Genomic DNA, 23,094 nt, shown 5'->3' on the forward strand with positions numbered 1-23,094 from the left:
GGATTCATGAGGTTTAGTCATTAAAAATCCAAAACTCTGGTTTGATTTCTGTAATCTTAATTATCGAGGCAACACACACGATGGATACGGTCTTCGGTAGGACAGTTGATTCTTTGATGCATGACGTGTGTCGGTCAAAATGTTATTTGGACACATACCGCACTTCAGTTCATAACAATCACATCTCAATGGTTGACTTCCAGCGCACAAATGAAGATCATATATGGGCCCAACACAAATACACGGTTGTAAGCACTAAAGACCTCATGCCCGCCCCTATTTAAATATAAGTGCTTCATCACCATTAGCTTGATTGATCTGGTCAAAAGTTCTAATTATTTATTTAACAATTGCTTGCTAGTAACCATCGTTTCAAGGGAACCTTCCTCTCACGGGTTCGATAACTTAGGGTCACCTCTTGAGGAAATAGGCGTGGGATACTTTATGTTCCGTTACCGGATCACTAAAAAAGGAAGTACCACGGTGTGGTAAGGTGATCACAGGGGTAGGGTTTTGCGGGCGCTCCGGTTGGATTTAAATAGCCCGAGCAAGCGAGGAGTTGGGTTAATTCGAGCGTCTGAAATATGATTTTCATTCGCCATGTCAATGTGAATGTCGGGAAGGCGGGCATACGGCTAGCCATCATCATTGCGGGTAGTGAGCAACGTTGGATGATAAAAAAATGTTTGGACTGTCCAGTCTATACATTTAGGGGCGACTTGATGCAATACGGATTACGAAATCGTCCTAATGCCCATATCGAACAATGTAGACATTTTACCATCGAGCGATGGTCATCAAAACTGTTCGGACCGTTTTGAAACTTCGAAATCACCAAACAAACGAAGGGGAGTTTTGCGGGCATCCATGCGCTCACTATCAGTTGGACCACGTCTCACAACTGACGGTCTACTTTTTTACAATCCGTCCGGCCCATTATCATGCTGGTTCCTTAAAAAAGACATTAAAGATATTATGTGTAGTTACGTATATAAAGAAAAATCCGGTAAAGGACCATCATTTTAGAGATACGAGAGCCGTTGGAGATTGCTCTGATGCAGGTGTGTCAAGCAAGATTGCTGTGTCAAGCAAGATTGCTCCGACCTACTCGACCGTCCCGTCTAGACCTCTGCCAACGCGTCCTTTCGTCGAATCACAGTACCCCAGCCCCCATATAGCCCGGAAGTAATCACGTCATTCTTCTTTTTGATCGATACTACTCCTAGTACAACAGTCTCGGCAAATGCGTGCCGGCCTCGAGCCCAAAACTCCCTCCAATATCAATATACACGACAACAAAAAGAACCCCACAAACGCACAATCCAACGCCCCATGCCGCTGACGCGCGGGCCCCCACCACGTGCCCACCCATCCCGCTCGCCCCGCAAAACCGCAATTTCGAAACCAACACTCCCGCTTGCGCGTCGCGAAAACGGGACAGAAAATCCCCCCAAAAAATTTGCCTCCCCGCCTCCTCCGCGCCTCGCGCGCCACCAACTCTCGCACGCGGAGAAACACCCGAAGCGAAGCGGCGTCCCCCGCGGGCAGTTGCCAAAATTTGGGCGAGCGCGCAGGCCAGGGAATGGAAAGGCGCCGCGGCCGCCAGAAACTCAAACGACGCCCCGAAAGCGAAAATTTCGCTGCCGCCTTCTCGGCCCCCTTAAATCCGTCCCCCGATTTCCTCCTCCCGCCTCCCCATCGCCATTGCCATCGCCAATCCGCCCGCCACATCGCGCCGCAGATCGCCCGGAGAGCAGCCAAGGCCATGTCGTCCGCAGTCGTCGTCCGCCGCGCGCGCTCGCGGTCCTCGCCGGGGCGCTTCGACTCGTCGCGGCGCACGCGGCCGCGGGTGGAGGAGGGGCAGCGGCCGGCGGGCCGCGAGGAGGAGGAGGAGAAGGGCGACGCGGCGTCCGCGCTGCCCGACGACATGCTGCTGGAGGTCTTCAGGCGGCTGCCGCCGCCGACTGGCGCCGTCCGCTGCGGGTCGGTGTGCCGGCGCTGGCGCCGCGTCGTGTCCCGCGCGGCCGGCCTCCCCGCCCCGCCCCGCCACTTCGGCTTCTTCCGCAACCACGGCCCGTCCCCGCTCCCCCCGTTCGTCCCCACCGCGGGCGTCTCCCTCGGCCTCGGCTTCCTCCCCGTGTCGCCCGCCTGCGGCGTCGTCCTCGTCGACTGCCACGGCCACCACCTCCTCCTTCGCGAGCTCGGCGGCCACCGCGCGACGGAACTCAACCTCCTCGTCTGCAACCCTCTGCAGAAGACGTTCGAGCGGCTGCGACCCGTCCCCACCAGCGGCCACATCGTGTCGTGCTGCACAGTCGTCCCGGGGGAAGGGGCCGAGTTCCGCGTCCTCGTCCTGCTCTTCGGCCAGACCTCCCCCAGCTTCTATGTTCTCATATACTCCTCTGCTTCCTCTGCTTGGGAGGTCGCCACCGGCGCGCTGAAGCGGCCCCTGAAGCCACAGCACGGCCCGTCCGCCGTCGTCGGGGACGTCGTGTACAGGCTGCAGTCGGATGTTGCCCCGAAATGCATTCTGTCTGTCAACACGGCCAAGGCGACCCTTTCCGCAATGCCGCTGCCCAACGCCGAGATGCCCCTCTACGCCGGCAACAACTGGATCGGCAAGACGGAGGACGGCCGCCTCTGCTTCTTCGCGATCCGGGAGCCTCTGCTTCTGGTGACATGGGTGCTGGAATCGCCTCGGAAGTGGACGCAGCAGGAGCCGTTGGCACTGCGGCCGCTGATGACCCCAGCCACGGTCGGGGATCTCCACGGCATGAAGCTATCGGCCAAGATCGGCGACCAGGTGAGCAACGGGTGCAAGCTTGTGAGCTTCGGTGGGTTCTGCGAGGCCACCGGGACATTGTTCTTCGTCGTGGCGGACCGGGTGGTTTCGCTTGACCTCAAGACGTTGAAGATGGAGAGGCTATGGCACAACGACGACGAGGCGAGACCCCTCGGCGACCTCTACCCGTACGAGATGGTGGCGTGGCCGCCGGCGCTCAAGGATCTGGTGAATCCTCTGGTGAAAGCATAGTTTGCTTGATCACTGCGTGTTTATTGTTGTAGCGTGTGTTTTGGCGGTGTCAGTGAGATGGGAATTGCTACGTTGAGTATTACGGTTGGGTTTGTACTTTTGGATTTGATTGAAATGTGGTGAAGATAATGATATTTGTGGTTGCAGTTAGAGTTTCCATAATATCGACGATCCAATGAAATTGGCTTTAGATTCGTTTTGGTTCAGTTACCACTGTAGTAATATTCTTCATTATGAGATAAATTGCGCCATTAGCACTGCAGTAATTGATCATCAAATGAGTTAATTGTTAATTTCCCAGTAACGTCGTTATTGCTGGTTTTGATCTTCAACGCTCCTGACCTTCCTACTCTGCTGTGTAAAAGGACAGTAGACTGGACTAGGCAAGATTTACATAAATACGTATTAGTAATCCATACAAGTTGTACTAAGACCCTGTTTGAAATCACAATAGATTATAATATTATGAAGATAGATTATATAATCTAGTTTGTAAAAATAATCTAGATGGACACGTTTGTAAGTCAAATTATATAAACTGTAATTCAGATTTTACATTATATAATGACCTGTCTGCGCTTTGTTTTTTTTTAAAAGAGGAGAGTTGCGGTGCTAGGGATGTAATTATCTTTAACTTTACAAGGGTAATGGGTCTTTAGTAATCCATAATCTGATTTTAGCTGGGTAGAGTAGATCATGATTTTTTAATAATTTGTCCATCTAGTTTTTATAATCTACACCATTATCTGTCCTATTTGAAGATAAAATAGATTATAAAAACTGAATTATATAATTGAGTGGTTCCAAACAAGGCCTAAGGCAGTGACAATTAATATAAATCAAAAAGAGCAGTAGAAAGTTGTACTAAAACAACGACGATTAATAAAAATCAAAAGGAGTAGAGTGTTTTGCTTGTTGGTCCATGAAGGATAAGACAAGAGTCTTCTGTCAAAATTACACTGTACTAGTGTAGTCATAGTGAGTCAGTGACTTCTTTCCTGTGGTACGGACAAGCACGAGGAACTGCTCTAGGCTCCAGCAGTCTATAAAATTTAAATAAAACTGACATGACTACACACCATCTGCGATGAACAACAAAGCATGGGTAGGAGCAAGTGTCGCACACCCGCTGAATTAAACGTATTGTTTCACCCGCTGAATTAAACGTATTGTTTTTTCTTTGGAGAAACAGACTAAACGTATTGTGAGAATCGGGCAACGAGTGTCGGGTGAACTCATGACCCCTAATACCCAATGCATACGAATATAGGAGATCTCCAATACAGATCACCTTACATAACCAAAAGAATGCTCACGCTTTCGAATTTCTACACTAAACATCATTATTTTCACCACTTCTGCTGAATATACAACATGAAACATTGCACATTTTTGGTGTTAATACTGGGAGTAACAGCATACCAAGCTTCCAGCGCGTGACACGCTTTTATCTCTATTGTCAAGCAGCAGGCATGATGTTACAGGATCAACTTTTCCATCTTCAAGCTATGTTTTGGCCTTCCTAGTCTGCCGTGTAACAGAGGATCACAGGCAAGATCTTACTATAGGATACGAAGTACACACTCTATACATGGCATCCTCGTTTTTGGTGATAAAACTTTGAAACACTATTTTCACAACAAATATTATAAGTATATGTCATATAAATTATACCATTTGAAACTACATTTTGATGCGAATTGAACGGTAGTATAATTTTTGTGACATATAACATGTTTTGTTAGTCATAGTAATATCAAAGCTGAACCTCGAAGTACATGCGCACCATGTAAATAGGGACGGGCATGTAGCTTGTTGGACCATGAGCGATAAGACACCAGTCTTCTGTCAAAGTACACTGTACTTGTGTGGTCCAATTGACTTCTTCCAGTGATACGGACAGCCAAGTGTAGGTGTACTTCAATCTCGTCAGTTCTACAGTGATAAAGCATGAGGATGTTCACTGCTCCAGCCTCCGGCACAGGCTACAAGTGTTAAATAAAACTGACATGACTACACAGCTTTAGCAATGAACACAAAATTGTAGACTACTGGCCCTATGTCTGCCCTAGTATCCAATGCATACAAATTTACTACCTTTGTCCTGGTTTATTGGCCCATTTGTATTTTGTGCTAAATTTTGATCATAAACTTAACTAACAAAATATCAATGCATGTCACCAAGAATTATAACACTGGATTCGCATTTGAACATAGTTTCTAATGATATTATTTTTACTATTGGTAACATATATTTTATTAGTTAAAATCATGGTCAAAATATGAACCATAATACAAGGGGACTAATAAATCAGGACGAAGGTAGTAAAAGAACTCGCCCTTGTGTAATCACATACAATCTAGATTCAGTCAGGGTAGTAGATTAAAACATGGATGTATCTATGGATTGTCACAGTAACATTTAAAATCACACTTTAGACTCAAAAGTTTGTTACAAGAAACAACTTGACTCTGTTAGATGTGGCTATTAACGTGACATTTTTTCTTCATTTGTTGTTGCTCTTAATAAGGAATATATTTGAGTTTGACATGTTTTTCATAGGTAGAGTAATTTGGGAAGCCCCTAAAAAAAGGAAAATCTGGGAAGTACACATTCTTTGTGTTGACTTGGTGCCTCAACTGGCATAGGTACATTGTAATGGCGGGTTGTGCTGGAAAATGAGATGTGTACTCCCACATGTAAAAAACACACACATGTATCTTGGAACATACACAAGTACTTTTGCATGCTTTTACATTTTCAGGAACAAAAATTCAAAATTAGTGGAGCACATGCTCCCATGAGGCAAGACACTGCTCCTCGGACCTTGGCTTTATATTATGTTCAAAACAAAGAATTCTTAGACAAATCCAAGTTCAGCATGGAGTAGAATGATTCCTCGGATCCTGCACAACTCTATGTTTAAATCATTTTTTTAGTAAGCTGTTTAACAATATATTTCTTGGTTAGCCATATGAGAGTGATATCATTAATTCATCTTTTATAGTGTTACCATACGATCACAATCTGAAATTATTAGTAGCATCACATCTTAATGTCAAATTGTTGAGACGAAGGAAGTCAAGCTATACTATGCGTTACAAAAGTAAATGGAGAAATACAAAATATTCCCTTCATTTATTTCTCTAAGCTGTATTGTGAACTCTCACAGTTACAATGAGACTAAAATAAAAAAGAACAACTGAGAAAATAACCATGATTTACGTTGTTAATGTCTTACTCCCTCCGTTTCTAAATATAAGTTTTTTAGATATTCCACAAGGAGACTACATATGGAGCAAAATGAGTGAATCTACACTCTAAAGTATGTCTATATACATCCGTATGTAGTTCTTTAGTGAAACCTTTAAAAAGACTTATATTTAGGAACGGAGGGAGTACAAATAAGATTGGTTAGCGAGCATACCTACTCATATGATATTGATGAAAGGGGCAAGATAAATCAGGGCAAAAGAGAGAAAAATCCTTCAATTTTTAGAAACAGTAACTAGTAAAATAATAAAATAGAATAAATATTTAAATAGACAATAATCGCACATTAATGATTACTGTGTTTTTATATGGGAAAAGTTACATATCATAAAAACCAAACAGTAACTAAAAAAAAAGAGAATGAAAATTGCAGAGCAATAATTAGACTATAGATATACAACTAACATACACATAGTTCCATTCATCCTGGTGGCTAGCAGGCGTGCTATATAAAGAGGTCCAAGGTACAAAATCTATTCAACAAAGCGATTTATTTATTTTTCCTATTCTTAGCGTGTTTAATCAGACCTTAGGTTTTTTTGGGGTTTTCTGCAAAAAAAACTTGCACGCATTTCCCTCAGCACAGGCGACACTCACACCCGCTGACATGTGGGCCAGCCACCAGCTGTCACGGCACGCGGACATCACATACAACCGCATACGGGCAGAGGCACTGTATATGCATCATGCGACAAATTATAGCATCACTTTTATGTATTTTGCAAGTTTAGGCACTAAACTGACCGCAGCAGACAAGTTAAGACACCTGTGATGTATTTACCTCTATCATTAACATAAACGATACTTCAACAGAAGGCACAACATACCTACTGTTCTGCAGCCTTTTCATCATCCATAGAACTAGGTCTCCATTTTCTATCAAAAGGTCCATAGCTTCTCTGCACAACCGTTTGCTGTCCATTTAGTTTTGTATCAATTAATTGCAGCAACTCTTGCAATCCTGTCCCAGACACAGCTGAAGTTTTCACGTGACAAGTGGATACTGGCTCTGTCAAAGTGCAACCCCTCGTACTTATAGCTTCCAGGCCATTAGGCTCTTTAAAACACTCTTTTGGTAACAGTTCAGAGTTCATTGCTTTCATCTCGATAGGCTCAGCAATCGATTCTTCAGATGCCATTTTATCATCGACATTTTCACAACTTTTTTCCGATAAAGACTCTGAATCCACTGTATCATCCAAGGAATCAAAAGATGACTGCTCTGATGACACGTCATCTTCAGAGAACAAGTCTTCCTCCTCTTCACCTTCAGTGAAAAAGATCTCGTCTTCGATCCCATCAGTCAGAGCAATACTATCCACAAGATCAATCTAAAAATTTCCCATCAAACAATATATCACAATGCATAAAAAGTTAAAAACCGAAAGTTACCATGGAACAATATGTAATTATCAAGAGTTAGAACAACTCAAATCTCGATACGCACCTTATTCCAAACTTCGATCATATTGTTGATCTTATCCTGTGAAACACCAATTTGCTGCAGTACTTGTAGAACAGTAGAACGATGCTCCTCAAGATTAGGTGCGCTGGAATCCAACACATGCTGCACCGAAAAAATTAATTTTGACCCTATTCTGTTATACTCTGTGAAATAATTTGTATCATACAACTAAAGCAAAATTCACAGTAAACATGCACAGGGCTGAAGTAACACCTATTGATAACATGCAAATAAAATACTTCATCAGATATGTTCAATCTATGACTTTCGAGAATGGACATGAAAACAAGCTAACTCCACCTACCACTAACATGTCTGCCTTAGCAACTTCTTCCAGGGTGGCATGAAATGCTTCCACTAGCTGCAAACAGGGAAGTGAAGAGGTTAACAACAAGCTGCAAATGGTACAATCTACAGGCGAGGAGAAAATAGGATCATATAATTTTCCATTTTAGTTGGGAAGAAGACTGATTGAAGCAGAAAGTGTCAAACTGTTAAGCTTCATGCACTAGCCAATGCAACCAAAAGTCCGAACTGATGGAAATGGCTAGTGCAATCCACATATACTGTAACACCCCCTCTCACGTGTGACGGGGAAGACAAGTCAACACGTGCAACCGGAAGAGAGCGACGACGCGCGAAACTCACGTATGACTCAAGAGGCCTCTACGTGGACACAAAGGGGGGCTACCAGCAATTTTTAATAAATTGCGAAAGCCAGGACTTGAACTCAAGACCTTAGCTCTGATACCATGTTAAGCTTCATGCACTAGCCAACGCAACCAAAAGTCCGAACTCATGGAAAGGGCTAGTGCAATCCACATATACTGTAACACAAACAACACAGGGAAGATTAAAACCAATTGTTGTTGAAAGCTGGGTCCTATAAATTAAAACCAGATTCATGGAACTCATGAAAGGTGTAGTGAGCCAGTATTATAGACGCCCCCCCCCCCCCCCCAAACAACACCCCACCCTCCGTATGCACTTGGGAGCCTTTGCCGTGGCAGAGAAGGTTATGTAGAATTTAGCAAAGGTTGAGATAACAACTAGATGGATTTTTTGCTGCTCCCTGAATCATGCTACCTGCTTAGCTACTTGGTTATTCCACCACAATCTGCAACACATAACAAATATACATTCTATATGATGTAGTCAGACTGATTCTCCAATCAAAATGCAATCACTAACAAGATTACCTGTACAGGCAAATCTGATATGAAGCCAACGGTATCACTGAGAAGTATTTTTCTCCTGAATGAAGTTTTGGCAAAAAAGAAGTTAGGCGCTGAACATGCCCAAACTGCACAATTGCATCAACATATTATAGCAGACAGAAAAATTGCTATGTTACCCTGATGGAAGAATCACACTGCGTAATCGAGGATCTACTGTTGCAAATAATCTGCATTGAATAGGGACATAATTTACCTCTGAATTAATGATGTATACTGAATACAGAGTAGAGTCAATTTTCAGCATACCTATCATCACTGTATAAACCAGCTCCAGAAAGTGCATTCACTAGAGTAGATTTTCCCTAATGAAATAGCACCAGTGAACTCACGTCAGGGATAAGCTTAGGTTGTAGAGAACTCAACTATATTTCACATATTAAATAGGTTACATAGTATTATTCTAGAGTATCAGATGATATAAATATCTAAGATGAAATAAAAGAACAAACTGTCATAGTAGATCCACATACAGCATTTGTATATCCGACGACTGCCACAGTTACAAGGTCTTGACCAAATGAGCCACCATGCCTCTTTCGACTCGAACGTTGTATCGCCCTAGTTCGGCGTACGTCTTCAATTTGAGCTAACAAGCTTAGACGACGTTCTTGGATTCTAGATGAGATGCCGGAAAAAAAATGAGAAATTCTTGCATGAACTGATGTGCAGATACTTGTCTATCTACTGTTAGGCACCTCCTGCGTTGTAGTTGAAGTTCCGTTTCACCAGCACCACTCATGGAACCCCGTCCGCCACTTCCTCTCCTAAGAACAGAACAGTGACGTGAGCCTTAAATGCCAAGTGAAAGAAATCTACGCTGGAATTTCTGATAAGTCCGCTAGGGAGAACTTTTCATTCTTAATCTTTTGTGGAACATATTCAAAAGTTTCGTAGAACATCTACAGAACTTATGAATTTAGTTGAAAAGTGATCAATTTGTTTTTCTGGTTAATATCTTGCACTTCTTCAAAAGCAAAACCATTTTTTCCCAATGGCCAAACACAGAGAAGAGCAAAGAACAATTCATGTCAGAAGGGAGTTTGCAAGAGTTTAAAGTGCTACAAGAAAAAAAAACATTACACGATGAAGGATGGGCTTTAAACCTCCATATGAACCTCTAATAAGAGCATACCAGTAATTAGACCACCACTGTAATTTGAACGGAAAATGAATTTGCTACTTTATTAATACAATGATTCATACTTTGCCATGTCAGTTCGGAAATATAGAATACCTCCAATTTTAAGAGTTAAAATAACTAGTGATCCATGAAGCACTGACACACTAGTTGATAAGGAATCTTTTGTAGACCCAGCTTCATCCACCACACCCACCTCCACTGTTGTACTGCTTGAAAAAACATTTCCTGAAGGAATAGGAAAATGAGCCTCCGCTCCGCTTCTCCCCGCTCCCTCGCCCCCTAGCCTAGTCGAGCCCCCCCCCCCCCCGCCGTCTAGCCCGCCGGCTGCCCCCGACTCCCCCGTGCCATGGCCCCCTCCGACGACGGCTGCGACGCGCACCGCCACCACCGCGAGGACCGCTAGAAGGATTCGGACAGCTCCTCCTCCGGCATGCTCTCCTACCGCGACGTCGCCCGCACCCCTCCTCCTCCGCCGCCGGCGCGCCAGCTGCAAGCGGCTCCCGCCCTGCCCTTGCGCGCACCTGCATCGACCCGCCTGGGCCCCCGCGTGGAGGATGCGGCGACGCCCGCAGCGGCAGTGCCTAGGAGTTGCCGAGGAGCAGGAAACGCAGCAACGCCCGCCGCGCCTCCGCCGCAGCCCCACGCCGGAGGAGTTGGCGGGCCTCTGCTTCCGCTGCCTCGATCCGGGCCACCCCGTCCGCAGCTGCATGAACAGGCTCCGGTGCCGGCGCTGCCTTCTCCCCGTCCATGAGTCCAGGAACTGCACGCCTGCGCGTCGGGCCCGTGATCGTGCCCTGCAGACGGCGCCCGCTTCCCCCCAGCGCCGCGCAATTCTGACGCCCCTCCCCCCCCCCCCCCCCGCGCGCGCCGCCGCGCGCCACGGCGCCTACTGTCGACCCCTCGGGTCCGGTGCGCGTCCTCATCCCATGCTCCGTCGAAATCGAGGAGGCTGAGGCGGTGCTGCAACACGGGATGGTGGCCACCATCACAGGCTCCAAGCCACCCGTCGCTGCCGACGAGGTCGCAGACGCGCTCTTCAACAACCTCGAGCTGCTCCTCGGCGATTTCTCGGTCCACCTCCACCACCCTGAGGATTTCATCATCTGCGCCTCGCAGGCCATCAAAGACAGGATCTACGGCGATCACTACATCGAAGGCCCCTCCTTCTCGCTATCCCTCCGCCCTTGGAGCAAGCTCACCCACGCCGGCTGCGATAGCCTGGAGCACCGCGTCGAGCTCGAGCTCCGCGGCGTCCCGGCGCAGGCATGGAACCTGAACACCGTCGAGCGCCTCCTGTTGGGTGGAGCGCCTCCATCCGGAGACACGGTCCCGAGCCGACCTTGCCACTTTCAGGCTCTCAGGGGGCGCCCGCGACCCAGCGTCCATCCGTCGCCATGCCGTCCTCGAGATCGTCGAGTGCATCCCGTCGCGCGTCCCCTCCCAGGCGCCTACGGTGTGCACCCTGACGTATCAGGTTTCCATCAGGGTGGTGCGCGAGGAGCTGGGCAGGCCTGCGCCGCCGCTGGAGAACCACGCTGACGGCCACGGTGGCGCCGGTGGAGCTCCCCCTCCTGGGCGCAACGATGGTCGTGGCCCAGGCCGTCGCCGTGGCCGCAAGCGCCGCCGCCCCAACGCGCCTGCTGCGTCCCCTGGCCGCGCCGACGACGCGACACTCGACACCCTGACCTAGTCCGCCGCAGGAGGCTCGCGTCGTTCCACGGTGTCGCCATGGAAGCCATCTGGCGCTCCGCTGATCCCCGCTTCCGTACGACGCCGCCGCCTCCGCCGTTCGAGGGCACTGCCAGCGCGAAGGGGATGTCGCCGTGGCCAGGGCAGGCCGGGGCCCATCACCATCGTCACCGTCCCAAAAGGGGAAAGCGTGTTTGGCAAAGGAAGGGCCGACAGCCTGACTCTGCAGGAGTTGGGCCCTCCACGGTCCAATATGCGACCGGGTCGCTTTTGGCAGGGACAGCTGGCGCCTCCCGATTGCCCAGCCGCCCTTCCTCGCCAGGCACGGGGCCCGCCACTCACCAGCCGCGATTGTCGCCTTCAGCTCACGAGCAGGATCCGTCCTGCTCCTCGCCAGGCACGCCCGACGCGTTAATCCCATCGACCCCAGATCCGAGACGGGACGATTGCTAGGCGGCCCCTGATTCGCTGCAGGACTGCGAGATGGTCCCTGACTCGCAGCCCCCGCTGCCTGTGGTACCCGAGGAGGATACTTTGTCGAGGCAAAGCGCAGCTTTGGCGGCGTCACCTGCTGACAGCCCGCGTTTGGACCGATCTGTGGTCATGCCAGCCCGATCTTTCGGCTCAGAGCCGAATTCAAATCCCGCCGCTCTTGGGCTGGGCCTCGGGGTAAGGCCCTAGCCGCTACCACTCGAGACGCCCTCCCCCCTCGGGCTGGGCCTTGGCGGCCTCTTGGCTGGGCTGGACTTCGGCGCCACCATTGAGCCCCGCTCCGAGCAGAGGCCGGCCAGCCCCTCCACCGCGGAAACGGCCCGCCCCACCGCATGCCGCTTCGCCTCGCTGCCTATTACGCTACGGAGATCGCGCCCGAGAACAGAAGCACGTCCAACTTCTTGGACGCTGGGGGATTTCCTCACGGCTGCCACCGGCCAGCTAAGGGCTGCCCTGCCGGCCCCAGGGAAGCGCCCCCGCGTCGTGGCCGCTCTACTACATCGAAGGTTGCGGACTCGATGCCCCCCACCGTGGAGCGGCGGGCTCGCATGCAGGTCCTGCGCACCCTGGGCATCATCGGCGCCAACCAGACGATCACTGCTGATGCGATGAAGGCCTACGACGGGGTGTTTGCGACGGAGATCTCGGTTGACATGCTCACTGCCATCGCCAAATTGGTCGATCGCGAGCTGCCCGCGAACACTGCCTCGGCTCCTTGCACGCTTGTTCCTGCTGGCTGCCTCGCGGAGGTTTAGCCCGCTGTTGTAGTCCGATCGTCGAACTAGTTGTTTTACGGCTTACAACCTCAAGTTTGTGATCCGGAACGTACGCGGCCTGAACGTGCGTGCGCGACGCCTGGCGATTCGCTCGCTCATTGCTACGGCCGACGCCTCGGTAGTATGCCTGCAGGAAACAAAGATGGAGCTTATCTGTCCCTCGATCGTCTTGGAGGCCCTGGGCCTCAACTTTGATGACTACCTGTTCCTGCCCGCGGAGGGCACGCGCGGGGGCATCCTCCTAGCGTGGAAGAGCAGGGTCGTGACTATATCCGACCCATTGTTCACCACCAATGCCCTCACAGCTAGGGTCGCCACGTCCGAGGGCACTCCGTGGTGGATCTCCATAGTCTATGGCCCCCAGGATGATAACGACAAGGTCGCGTTCCTCCAAGAGATCCAGGACGTGCGTCGTGACTGCACGGGCCCGTGGATGATTTGTGGTGACTTTAATCTGATCCTGCGCGACGAGGACAAAAACAACGGGAACTTAAACCGAAGGATGATGGGCCGCTTCCGGCGCTGCGTTAACGACCTCGCCCCGAGGGAGGTGTATCTCAACGGCCGCCGGTACACGTGGTCTAACGCGCAATCCCCGCCCACGCTGGTTCACCTTGACCGTGTCCTCTGCTCGTCGGACCGGGAGGACGTCGTCGGCGAGTGCCACCTGCATTGCCTCGCTTCTGTGGTCTCCGACCACAGCCCCCTCCCGCTGGACTGCTCCCCCACACCCCCCGCCCACTGTCGCTTCCGCTTCGAGGAGTTTTGGCTGCGCCTTGACGGATTCCAGGAGACAGTTGCGCAGGCTTGGGCGTCGGTGGATGATGCCGACCCTTTCCGCCGCCTTCTGCTACGCCTGCAGGCCACCGCCAGGAGGCTCACCAGCTGGGGTGCGAAATATGTTGGCAGCGTCAAGCACAAGCTCGCGCTCTGCAGGGTGCTCATCCTCAGCTTTGACAAAGCCCAGGAGGATCGGACGCTGTCGCCGCATGAGGCATGGTTGCACAGGAGCCTGAAGCTCGCCTTCTTGGGCTTCGCTTCGCTGGAGCGCACCATCGCCCGACAGCGGGCGTGCATCGCCTCGCTGAAGGATGGGGACGCCAACACCGCTTTCTTCCACCGGCAATGCTCCTATCGACGGCAAAAAAACACGATCTTCAGCTTGTACAAGGGGGACCAGATCCTCACCGAGCAGAGCGAGATGGCCGAGGCTGCATTCGTGCACTTCGACGACCTCATTGGCACGGCCCCTGACCGCGAGTGCACGCTCAACCTGGAGCACCTGATCGACCCCGCCGATGACCTCCAGGACCTCGACGCTCCTTTCACGAAGGAGGAAATCTGGGGCACGATCACGCGCATGCCGGCGCGCAAGGCGCCGGGGCCGGATAGCTTCACCTCGGAGTTTCTCCGTGCCTGCTGGGGCACCATTAAGCACGACGTCGTCGCTGTCTTCCACCAGCTGTATCAGCTGAGGGGCAGAGGATTTCACCGCCTCAACCAGGCCCTGATATCCCTCCTCCCCAAGCGCTCGGATGCCCAGGCCATCGGCGACTACCGACCCATCAGCCTCATCCACCTAGTCGCCAAGGTGTTTGCCAACACGCTCTCCCTGCGCTTGGCGCCGAAGCTGGATAGGCTGGTCAGCAAGAACCAGAACGCCTTCATCGTCGGTCATTCCCTCCACGACAATTTCGTTCTCGTCCGGCAATCGATGCGCCTCCTGCACCAGCTGCGCGCGCCCCGGGTCTTGCTCAAACTTGACCTCGCGCGCGCCTTCGACACCATCTCATGGCCCTTCCTGTTCGAGGCGCTCCGTCAGTATGGCTTCGGGAGCAGATTCCTTGACTGGCTGGCCATCTTGCTGTCGTCCGCTTGCTCGCGGGTGCTAATCAACGGCGAGCTGGGTTCCCCTATTTGGCACCACCGGGGGCTACGGCAGGTCGCCCCTTTGTCGCCCCAACTGTTCGTCCTCGCCGTGGACACGCTGGGACGCCTCTTTCGGCGGGCCATATCCATGGGCATCTTGGAGCAGCTGCACCCACGCCGCCTCATCCCGGTCATCTCGCTCTACGCGAATGACGTGGTACTGTTTTGCCACCCCTCCCGACCTCACCGCGATCAAGGCGATCCTGGAGCTTTTTGGGCGAGCCACGGGCCTTTATGTCAACTACAGCAAGAGCTCAGCCACCATGCTCAACTGCGCTCCAGGAGACACGGCGCTGATCACGGAGCTCCTTGGGTGCAAGATCGCGGACCTGCCGCTCACGTACCTCGGGATCCCTCTCACCATTCGGCGGCCCACTAGCGCCCAGCTGCAGCCCCTGGTCGACACGGTTGGCGGCATGCTCCCTAACTGGAAGTCCAGGTTCATGAACAAAGCGGGCCGCCTAGCACTTGTCAAGTCCGTGCTCTGCGCCATCCCCATCCACCAAATCCTCGTCTTCGCCCCTCCGAAGAAGACGATCAGGCTCATTGAGAAAATCGAGAGAGGATTCCTATGGGAGGGCCGCGCCGCCACAAACGGCGGCAGCTGCCACGTCAACTGGATCGTATCTACCGGCCCCTCCCCCTTGGCGGCCTCGGCGTCCAGGACATGGAGCGTGCGGGGCTCGCCCTACGGCTGTGGTGGCTCTGGTTCAGCCGCACTGACGAGGGTCGCGCTTGGCATGGCCTAGACCTCTAGTTCACCAAGGAGGAGCACACCCTGTTCTTCGCCTCCACCTCACTCGCCGTGGGAGACGGCAGAAGGGCAAATTTTGGGAGGACCGCTGGATCAATGGCCGCTCCATCCGCGAGATCGCGCCACAACTCTATGCTTGCATCCCCAAGCACCGGCGCAAGCAGCGCACCATTGCGGAGGGCCTCCTGAACTATGCGTGGACTCGAGATATTCACGGAGACATGGGCAGCCACGGAATCGGTCAATACCTGCTTCTGTGGCGTGAAACAGAAGGCGCTGCCCTCAACCACCAGCCAGACCAGCTTATCTGGAGGTGGACCTCGAGCGGCTCCTACTCTGCGCGCAGCGCCTACCTGGCAACCTTCCACGGCTCCACTAGCTGCGACATATGGCAGCTGACATGGAGGAGCTGGGCTCCGCCACGCGTGAAATTCTTCCTCTGGCTCGTCAGTGACGAGCCTGGACAGGTGCTGGACAGCGGACAGATTGCGCTGTCGCGGCCTGCAACACCATCCACGCTGCGTCATGTGTGACCAGGAGCCTGAAACGATGCGCCACCTGCTCGTCACCTGCCCCTTCTCGCGACAGGTTTGGCATGAGACGCTCTCCTGGCTACGGCTGACATGCCGACCGCCAGACCAGGAGGCCACATTGAACGACTGGTGGATGCACGCCAAGCTAGAGACGCCAAAGCCCATGCGCAAGGGGCTGGCCACGACCACTCACCTGACGGCATGGATGCGTTGGAAGCACCGCAACTCCTGTGTGTTCGACGGTGAGCAGCCATCCATCGCCCTGCTCACGACTAGGATCAGAGAGGAGGCATCCCTTTGGGTTAGGGTTGGGGCAGCTGGCCTTGGGGTGATCATGCCGCTAACCTGGGACGTTCACTAGTTCCTGTACTTTCGTTTTTTTTGCTCCCCGGTGAGCCTCCTCCTCGGAGGCGTGTACTGCTAAACTATCTCCCTTTTTAATGAAATGGAACCCAGAGTCTTTGCGTTTTCTCGAAAAAAAAACTAGTTGATAAGGAGGCAAGAACATCTTTTGTACTAGCGCCACAAGCAACAACAAAAAAGATGGGAATTCCATCCCTTTCATCCATAATAAGGTGTTGGCATGATGCTCAATCTACTATGGTTTCGACTGTATTGCAAAAAGTACTCCTCAATAATCAACAGTTCCTGAAAGCAAGAGTTGATCTTCAAACTGGTAAAAATAAAAACTTAAAAGGAACCAGTCTCCTGCAAGGATTTCACGGTTTGTCACAGGCAGATCACTACTAATATTATTACCGTTACCAATTTTTCAGTAATAAAAACTTAAAAGGAACCAGTCTCCTGCAAGGATTTCACAGTTTCTCACAGACAGATCACTATAAAGTGCTTAGTACAATATGATTGACCAAAATTTGACAAGTCTCAGGCTCAAAATCAACTCGTGAACGTGCATATACAGTAGCACCATGCAGGAGAAAACTTTCACAAGATTAATTCATAAAATAAATTATTGACCACAGCAGGATGATCAAAAGGAAGCATACCCTCGAGCACTGACAACTTCAGCTTCCCCACTTGCACCAAAAGCTAGTTTTCCACCTGGGCCGCGGACACGGACAAGCCTAGTCTTCATGTACATGAGAGCTGCTAACTCTGACTGTACCAAGCAAACGACAAAGTGAAATAAGTAAATAAACGAAATATCAATGTTCGTTCTTCTCATTAATATTCAATATAACACAAATAACGAGACCCTGTATAGACCAACAAATGATGAGACAGAGTAGCATGCAGTCCAATATATAGATAGAATGTACCTGTAGCTTTGCTTCCTTTGTTTCAGCATGAGCATTGAATATCTCAATTATAAGGCCCACCCGATCTAAAACTGGCTTTCCCAAGGCAACCTATCAACCAAAATATCAAAAGAAACAAATAAAGCATCAGAAAGTCAGAATACACATTTCTTGGTAACTTCAAATAAAATTCAACTCAGGAGACTTGCCTCCAAGTTCCTCTGTTGGACCCCAGAGAGGAGCGTATTAACAAAAACTGCATGTAATTCTTCCTGATAGGATCAATGCAAATACCAGGTATTAAGATTTGAAAAACAAAATGAAGAGTGCTTAAGAGAAATAACACAATGTTTTACCACATATATCATAATATACGATATTTTAGCATGCAGTATAGAAACAACCAGAAGAAAGTAAATACAGAAGCATAGAAAGGAAAATAAATATATGGCACACTATGTACAAGAGGCAAGACCGCAAGAGAAATGTGCACCTTTTCGTCCAATGCCCTCAGGTAACACTTGATATTATCCACAGTTCCAGGTCCAAAATATGTATCTGGCATGATGAGTTGTGAGATCAGATAAACATTTGTAATCCTAAACAAGCCACGTCAATAAGAAATACCTAAGCGGGAAGACGAATTTCAAATGCTAGCAAAAATGGTTCAAGATGAATTCTAAAATAACTACAAACGGGCAATGGTACAAAATTCAAGTGCATGTATTGAGCTTCATAACTCAACTGTGGCCCTCTTGCTTACCAATACAACTCCAGGATATACATAACTCTTTTTGTCTGTGTATATTAATCTAGAAGGCAAAGCTCAAGTTTTATGGAGTTAACCATTGCACTTTTCAAAGGGGTTGGCAAAAGCAGATCTCTGCTCGCAACCTCAAAAATAATGATAACTCGCAAGAAGCGCTTTGTATCCTTGCCTTATGATGAGAACGAGTCTATGAACCCACAGCCTAAACCATCAAAAACTGTATGCTCTGCCACTTGAGCTGCGGTGTCACACTCAACACAAACAATACAGCAAAATCATGGATATGGAAGAAATAATATATCACCATCACAAGACAACTACTGTGCCACAAAGTTCAAAATAATAGATCAATTGCATCACAGAGAAACATGTATAGTAACTAAATCCTTGGTGCCAGATTGCAGCTGACACGACTTTCCACTTCATACCATATCAAACAGAGATCCAGCAGCTATATAGAATGTGTTCCATCACGGGGAATTTAGGAGATCAACATAAGTACCATTTAGCACATAGGGGGCTGGTCTCTAGGAAAAAAGATTTTGGAGGTTTGGGGTACCCAATTTGAGGGAATTTAATATGGCCCTTCTGGCTTCGTGAGGGAGGCGGTTCTTTGATAATAACAATAGTGACTGGAATAAACTGATTGCTTATAAGTATAATGTGTATGCCCAAAATATTCTGTGGTCCAGACAACAGGTAGGCTCCCCCTTCTGGAAGAGTGTATCCTGGGCGTTGCAAGCTGCCAAAAAAATTTATTACTGGAAAATTGGTAACGGTAATAATATTAGTTTTTGGCATGATACCTGGGCTGGGGATTGTTCCCTTAAAGTGAGATTTTGGGAGCTGTTCGATATCTGCAACCAGCAGGAATGCTCGGTGTCCCAGGTTTGGGATGGGATAACTCTTAAACTCTCCTTTAGGCGGTGTGTTGAACACAAGGGTATGGTGAGATGGGAACAACTTATTGATCATATAAAAGGTTTTCCTTTGTCGGAATCCCAGGACTTGCCTGTTTGGCTCCTAGAACCTAATGGAAAGTATTCGGTGAAATCCTTTTACAATTGCATTAACTTTGGTGGTGTGGTCTCTCCTTTTGGAGATACTCTGTGGAAAACTTTGTGTCCTCAAAGTATTCATGTCTTCCTGTGGTTGTGTTTATACAATAAAATCTTAACTAGGGATAATGTTGCTAAAAGGAAAATAGTTGATGACCTATCCTGCTTGTTTTGTAATGAAGCTGAATCTATTCAACACTTGTTCTTTGACTGTATCCGTGCTGGTAGTATATGGTCGTTAATATCTGATTTTTTTCATATTCGAAGAATTAAGTGCTTTGATGATATCTCCTCCTTGTGGAAATTAAAAAAAAAAGACATGTGCTTAACCTGGTAACTGCTGCCTCCTTATGGAGCATATGGAGATTGAGGAATGAATTATGTTTCCAGGGGCGCACATGGAGAGGCCTGGGTTGCGGCCTTGCCAAGCTAAAAGGGATATTGCAGCAATGGATGGCTCTCTGCGACGCTGCACAGGAGGACACTCTACGGCAATTCGTCCTCCTGCTGGACAAACACCGGGGGGAACTCATGCGGATAGCATGGATCTGAGCATCTGATCATCTTCCTTGGTGTTGTAATAATAAAAGTTAGACTATGTTGCTGGTGTTTGCCCAGACTGTTTGGGTTCACTTATTCCTGTCGTTTTGGCTGTCATTTTAGACCTCTCCACCAGACATTTCCTGAGTGTTGTGCCTGGGTGGATGTTTTTCTGTTTAGGTGGTGGTAATCGTTTGATCTGTAACTCGGTTGCTTTGCTGCTTCATTAATAAAATGAGGCAGGGGGGTAACCCCTTTCTTTCAAAACAAAAAAAAAGTGTTCCATCACAAAATATACCCTAATCTCAGGCAACTAGGACTAAACTATGAATTACTGAAAGCGACATTATCCCAATTTGATCAAGACTGGAATAACTGAACGAAAGCAATGCAGGTATAAGCCATGGCCAGCACCCTTCGTATACTACCAGAGTGTAGCTTTAACAATGGTGGAAGAACAAGCTAAATGTGCCTCCTCCTATTCAGCAAAAATAAGAAATGCTCCTCCCCCACCCAAGACACAGTCCCCTGTCAAGCAACAAGCTAAATTTAAGTAGCCTAACTGAGCAGTTTAATTCATGCGTACCCTGCAGATCTTAAGAATGTGGCCACAATAGTCGACACTCCACACAAACATGGAACTGGAACGCGATTCTTATTAGCGGTTGTCAATGCAACCACAAAGTAAAAAACACTCCCACTTGAGGTAAGCAGTAAGCACGGAGAGGTTAGTGAGTTACCAGCATGGTTGCGGCCGCGGGAGGCGGGGTTCTGGACGACGAGGTGCGGCGGCCCGCCCTTGGCGGCGGACTCGGCGTGTTCGAAGCCGTCGCGGGACTCCTCGAGGGAACTGGCGAGGTTGAGCGCCTCGGAGAGCTTGGAGTCGAGGAGGCCGCCAGGGCGGAGGCGCGGCTGCACCACGAGCAGGCGCGGCGGGTGCGAGGGGTCGCGGGAGAGCACGAAGAGGCCGCGCATGAGGCCCTCGTCCTCGGGCTCGGGGGGCGGCGCGGTGGGGGACGAACGCTTGCCGCGGCCAGTGGAGAGGGCGCGGAGGGGAGGGGTCGCCGGGGAGGGCTGGCGGTGCAGGTGGGCGCCGAGGCTCGAGATGGCGGCGCGGAGCATCGCGGGCGGCGCCGGCGGGGGTCCGGGAATGTGGGGTCGGGTCCACGGTCGGGCGCAGGGTGACGAGAGAGTGCGCCCCTTTTGCATGTTTTTTTTTTTGTTCTTGCCCTACCTGGCCAAACGGGCCGGCCCGGCACGGCCCGTGCTAAACGTGCCTGGCCCGCCGAGGCACGTTTAGTAATCGGGCCGTGCCATACCAGCCCGTGGGTTGCGCCTCCAGGCCCAGGCACGGCCCGGTTATTAAACGGGTCGGCCTGTTGGCCCGATTAGCACGCTCGACTGCGCAATTTCAGCCTCATGGGCTTGTTTTTAGGCATATTGGGCCATATATTATGTATATATATTAAAAATATGTAAAAAAATAAACGGGTCGTGCCGTGTCGGCCCACGTGCCCAGCCTCCAGGCCCAGGCACGGCTCGAGGTGTGCCGCGTGCCTGGCACGGCCCGTTTAAATCGTGTCGAGTCGGGCCCGTGTCGTGCCGTCTTGGCGGGCTAGCGGGCTGGTCTGTTTAGCCCGGACCGTTTGGCCAGGTATGGTTCTTGCTTTGGGGTCTGCTGCCACCACCTGGACGACCGTCCATCTACACGCGCAGCTGCCGAATCCGCGCGCGGGACTCCAGCCGGCACCTAGTAATTCCTAAAACGACGGTCGAGTTGCAGAAACAATTGTTTTGTTGTAAAAAATAAACTTTGGACCATTAATTCTTGAAACAAAGGTCGATTTCCAAAAACAATTGTTTTATTGCTGATTTTTTTTCTTCGTCTTTCTGCAACATAGGTACTATTGCGGAAGAAACTTTTACAACAAAGGTCATGTTGCAGAAAACTTTTGCAACAAAAGGTCAGGTTGCAGAAATTTTTACAACCCCTCGTGGTGCGGCTTGCCGCGTGCGGAGGATCGGCCGACGTCGGGGGCGAGCGGCTGGCGGCACAGGTGGTGGGGGAGGGAAGGGCCGGCCGGCATCGGGGGCGAAGGGGTTGCGGCGTGCGTTGGGCCGGTCGACGTCGTGGGCGAGCAGCTGGCGGCGCGGGGGTGGGGGTAGAGAAGGGTCGGCCGGCGTCGTGGCTGATGGGCTGCGGCAGGAGCGGCCGGCGTTTGGGGAGAGCGCCCGCGCCGTCGCCCTCCCACATCCGGTAGCCACCGCCTCCTTCCATCCGAGCGCGAGCGTGCCCAGCTTCAGGGTCGTTTCCTGAAACAACGTTGCAGTTTCCGGAAACGGTCGCGGCTAGGTCGTTGCACCGTTGGCGCGCAAGCATGATCTGGTCTGTCACATGGAGCAAGATCAACGGATGAGACGGTGGCACATAGATGACCTGGATCAGCCGATGGGAGGTATGAGTTTTCCTTTTGCTTTTGCTTGTTTTAGCAAGGTTCAGTTTGGCTGGATCGGATCCGGTGGCACGTGCCGGTCGGTGAGAGGCCAAGGGAGTTGACCCTCGCGATGACGGTGCACTGTAGGGTCGATACTCGCCACGACAAGAGCGGCACACGATCGTGCACTGCTGTGAGCTATGAAATGCGGAAGGTGTTTGTAGACCGTTGTTGTGTTTTTTCAACATAGTACACACGCAAATCCTCTATTCTTAAATAGCTATAACCTACTAGCTAAATTTTTTTTTCATGCAACATTGTCACATCATCAAGTTATGTACGAAGTTATAAGTTATTTTTTTCCATTAATCTCTTCATGCAAAACATACCAACCCATGCATTATATTGTCCTAGGGAATTAAGTCATATAAGGAACTTTTATATTTTCTTTTGCATTAACTTTAGTCTTTTAGCACTTATTTATACTTTTTAACAAGATTTTCGTCGTAACGCGTGGGGCATCGTCTAGTCTTACCTACTAATAAAGCAAATATTGCTTCTGCCGTAAGTCATTTAAATTGCTCCTAAAGTTGACTAAAATTACCCACCAATGCCACCTATAAGTCATAAAAAACGTTTCAAACAGGAAAATATCCGGACTAGGCCTGCCCATGTAGGCACCTCCTATATTACGCTCTGGTCGTTGGA

At 50.1% G+C, this 23,094-nt stretch overlaps 2 protein-coding genes across 2 annotated transcripts; one reads left to right on the forward strand and one right to left on the reverse strand.

Moving 5' to 3' along the window:
* Positions 1–1,567: 1,567 nt before the first annotated feature.
* LOC123451084 lies at positions 1,568–3,196 on the forward strand. The gene has a single exon (XM_045128096.1). The coding sequence runs from the start codon at positions 1,583–1,585 to the stop codon at positions 3,032–3,034; it is 1,452 nt and encodes a 483-aa protein (XP_044984031.1). The 5' UTR covers positions 1,568–1,582; the 3' UTR covers positions 3,035–3,196.
* Positions 3,197–7,135: 3,939 nt separating this feature from the next.
* Positions 7,136–21,152, reverse strand: LOC123447645 (GTP-binding protein At3g49725, chloroplastic). The gene is made up of 13 exons (XM_045124259.1): positions 20,692–21,152; positions 18,078–18,142; positions 17,794–17,856; positions 17,606–17,695; positions 17,333–17,445; positions 9,707–9,775; positions 9,482–9,626; positions 9,258–9,313; positions 9,128–9,178; positions 8,973–9,027; positions 8,078–8,134; positions 7,756–7,875; positions 7,136–7,639 (listed from the first exon to the last, which is right to left on the reverse strand). Exons 1-13 carry the CDS (start codon positions 21,071–21,073, stop codon positions 7,136–7,138), a joined length of 1,770 nt encoding a protein of 589 aa, XP_044980194.1. The 5' UTR covers positions 21,074–21,152.
* Between the last annotated feature and the right edge of the window lie 1,942 nt (positions 21,153–23,094).

Source organism: Hordeum vulgare, chromosome 4H (assembly GCF_904849725.1).
Source record: "Hordeum vulgare subsp. vulgare chromosome 4H, MorexV3_pseudomolecules_assembly, whole genome shotgun sequence".
Lineage (NCBI taxonomy): Eukaryota > Viridiplantae > Streptophyta > Magnoliopsida > Poales > Poaceae > Hordeum > Hordeum vulgare.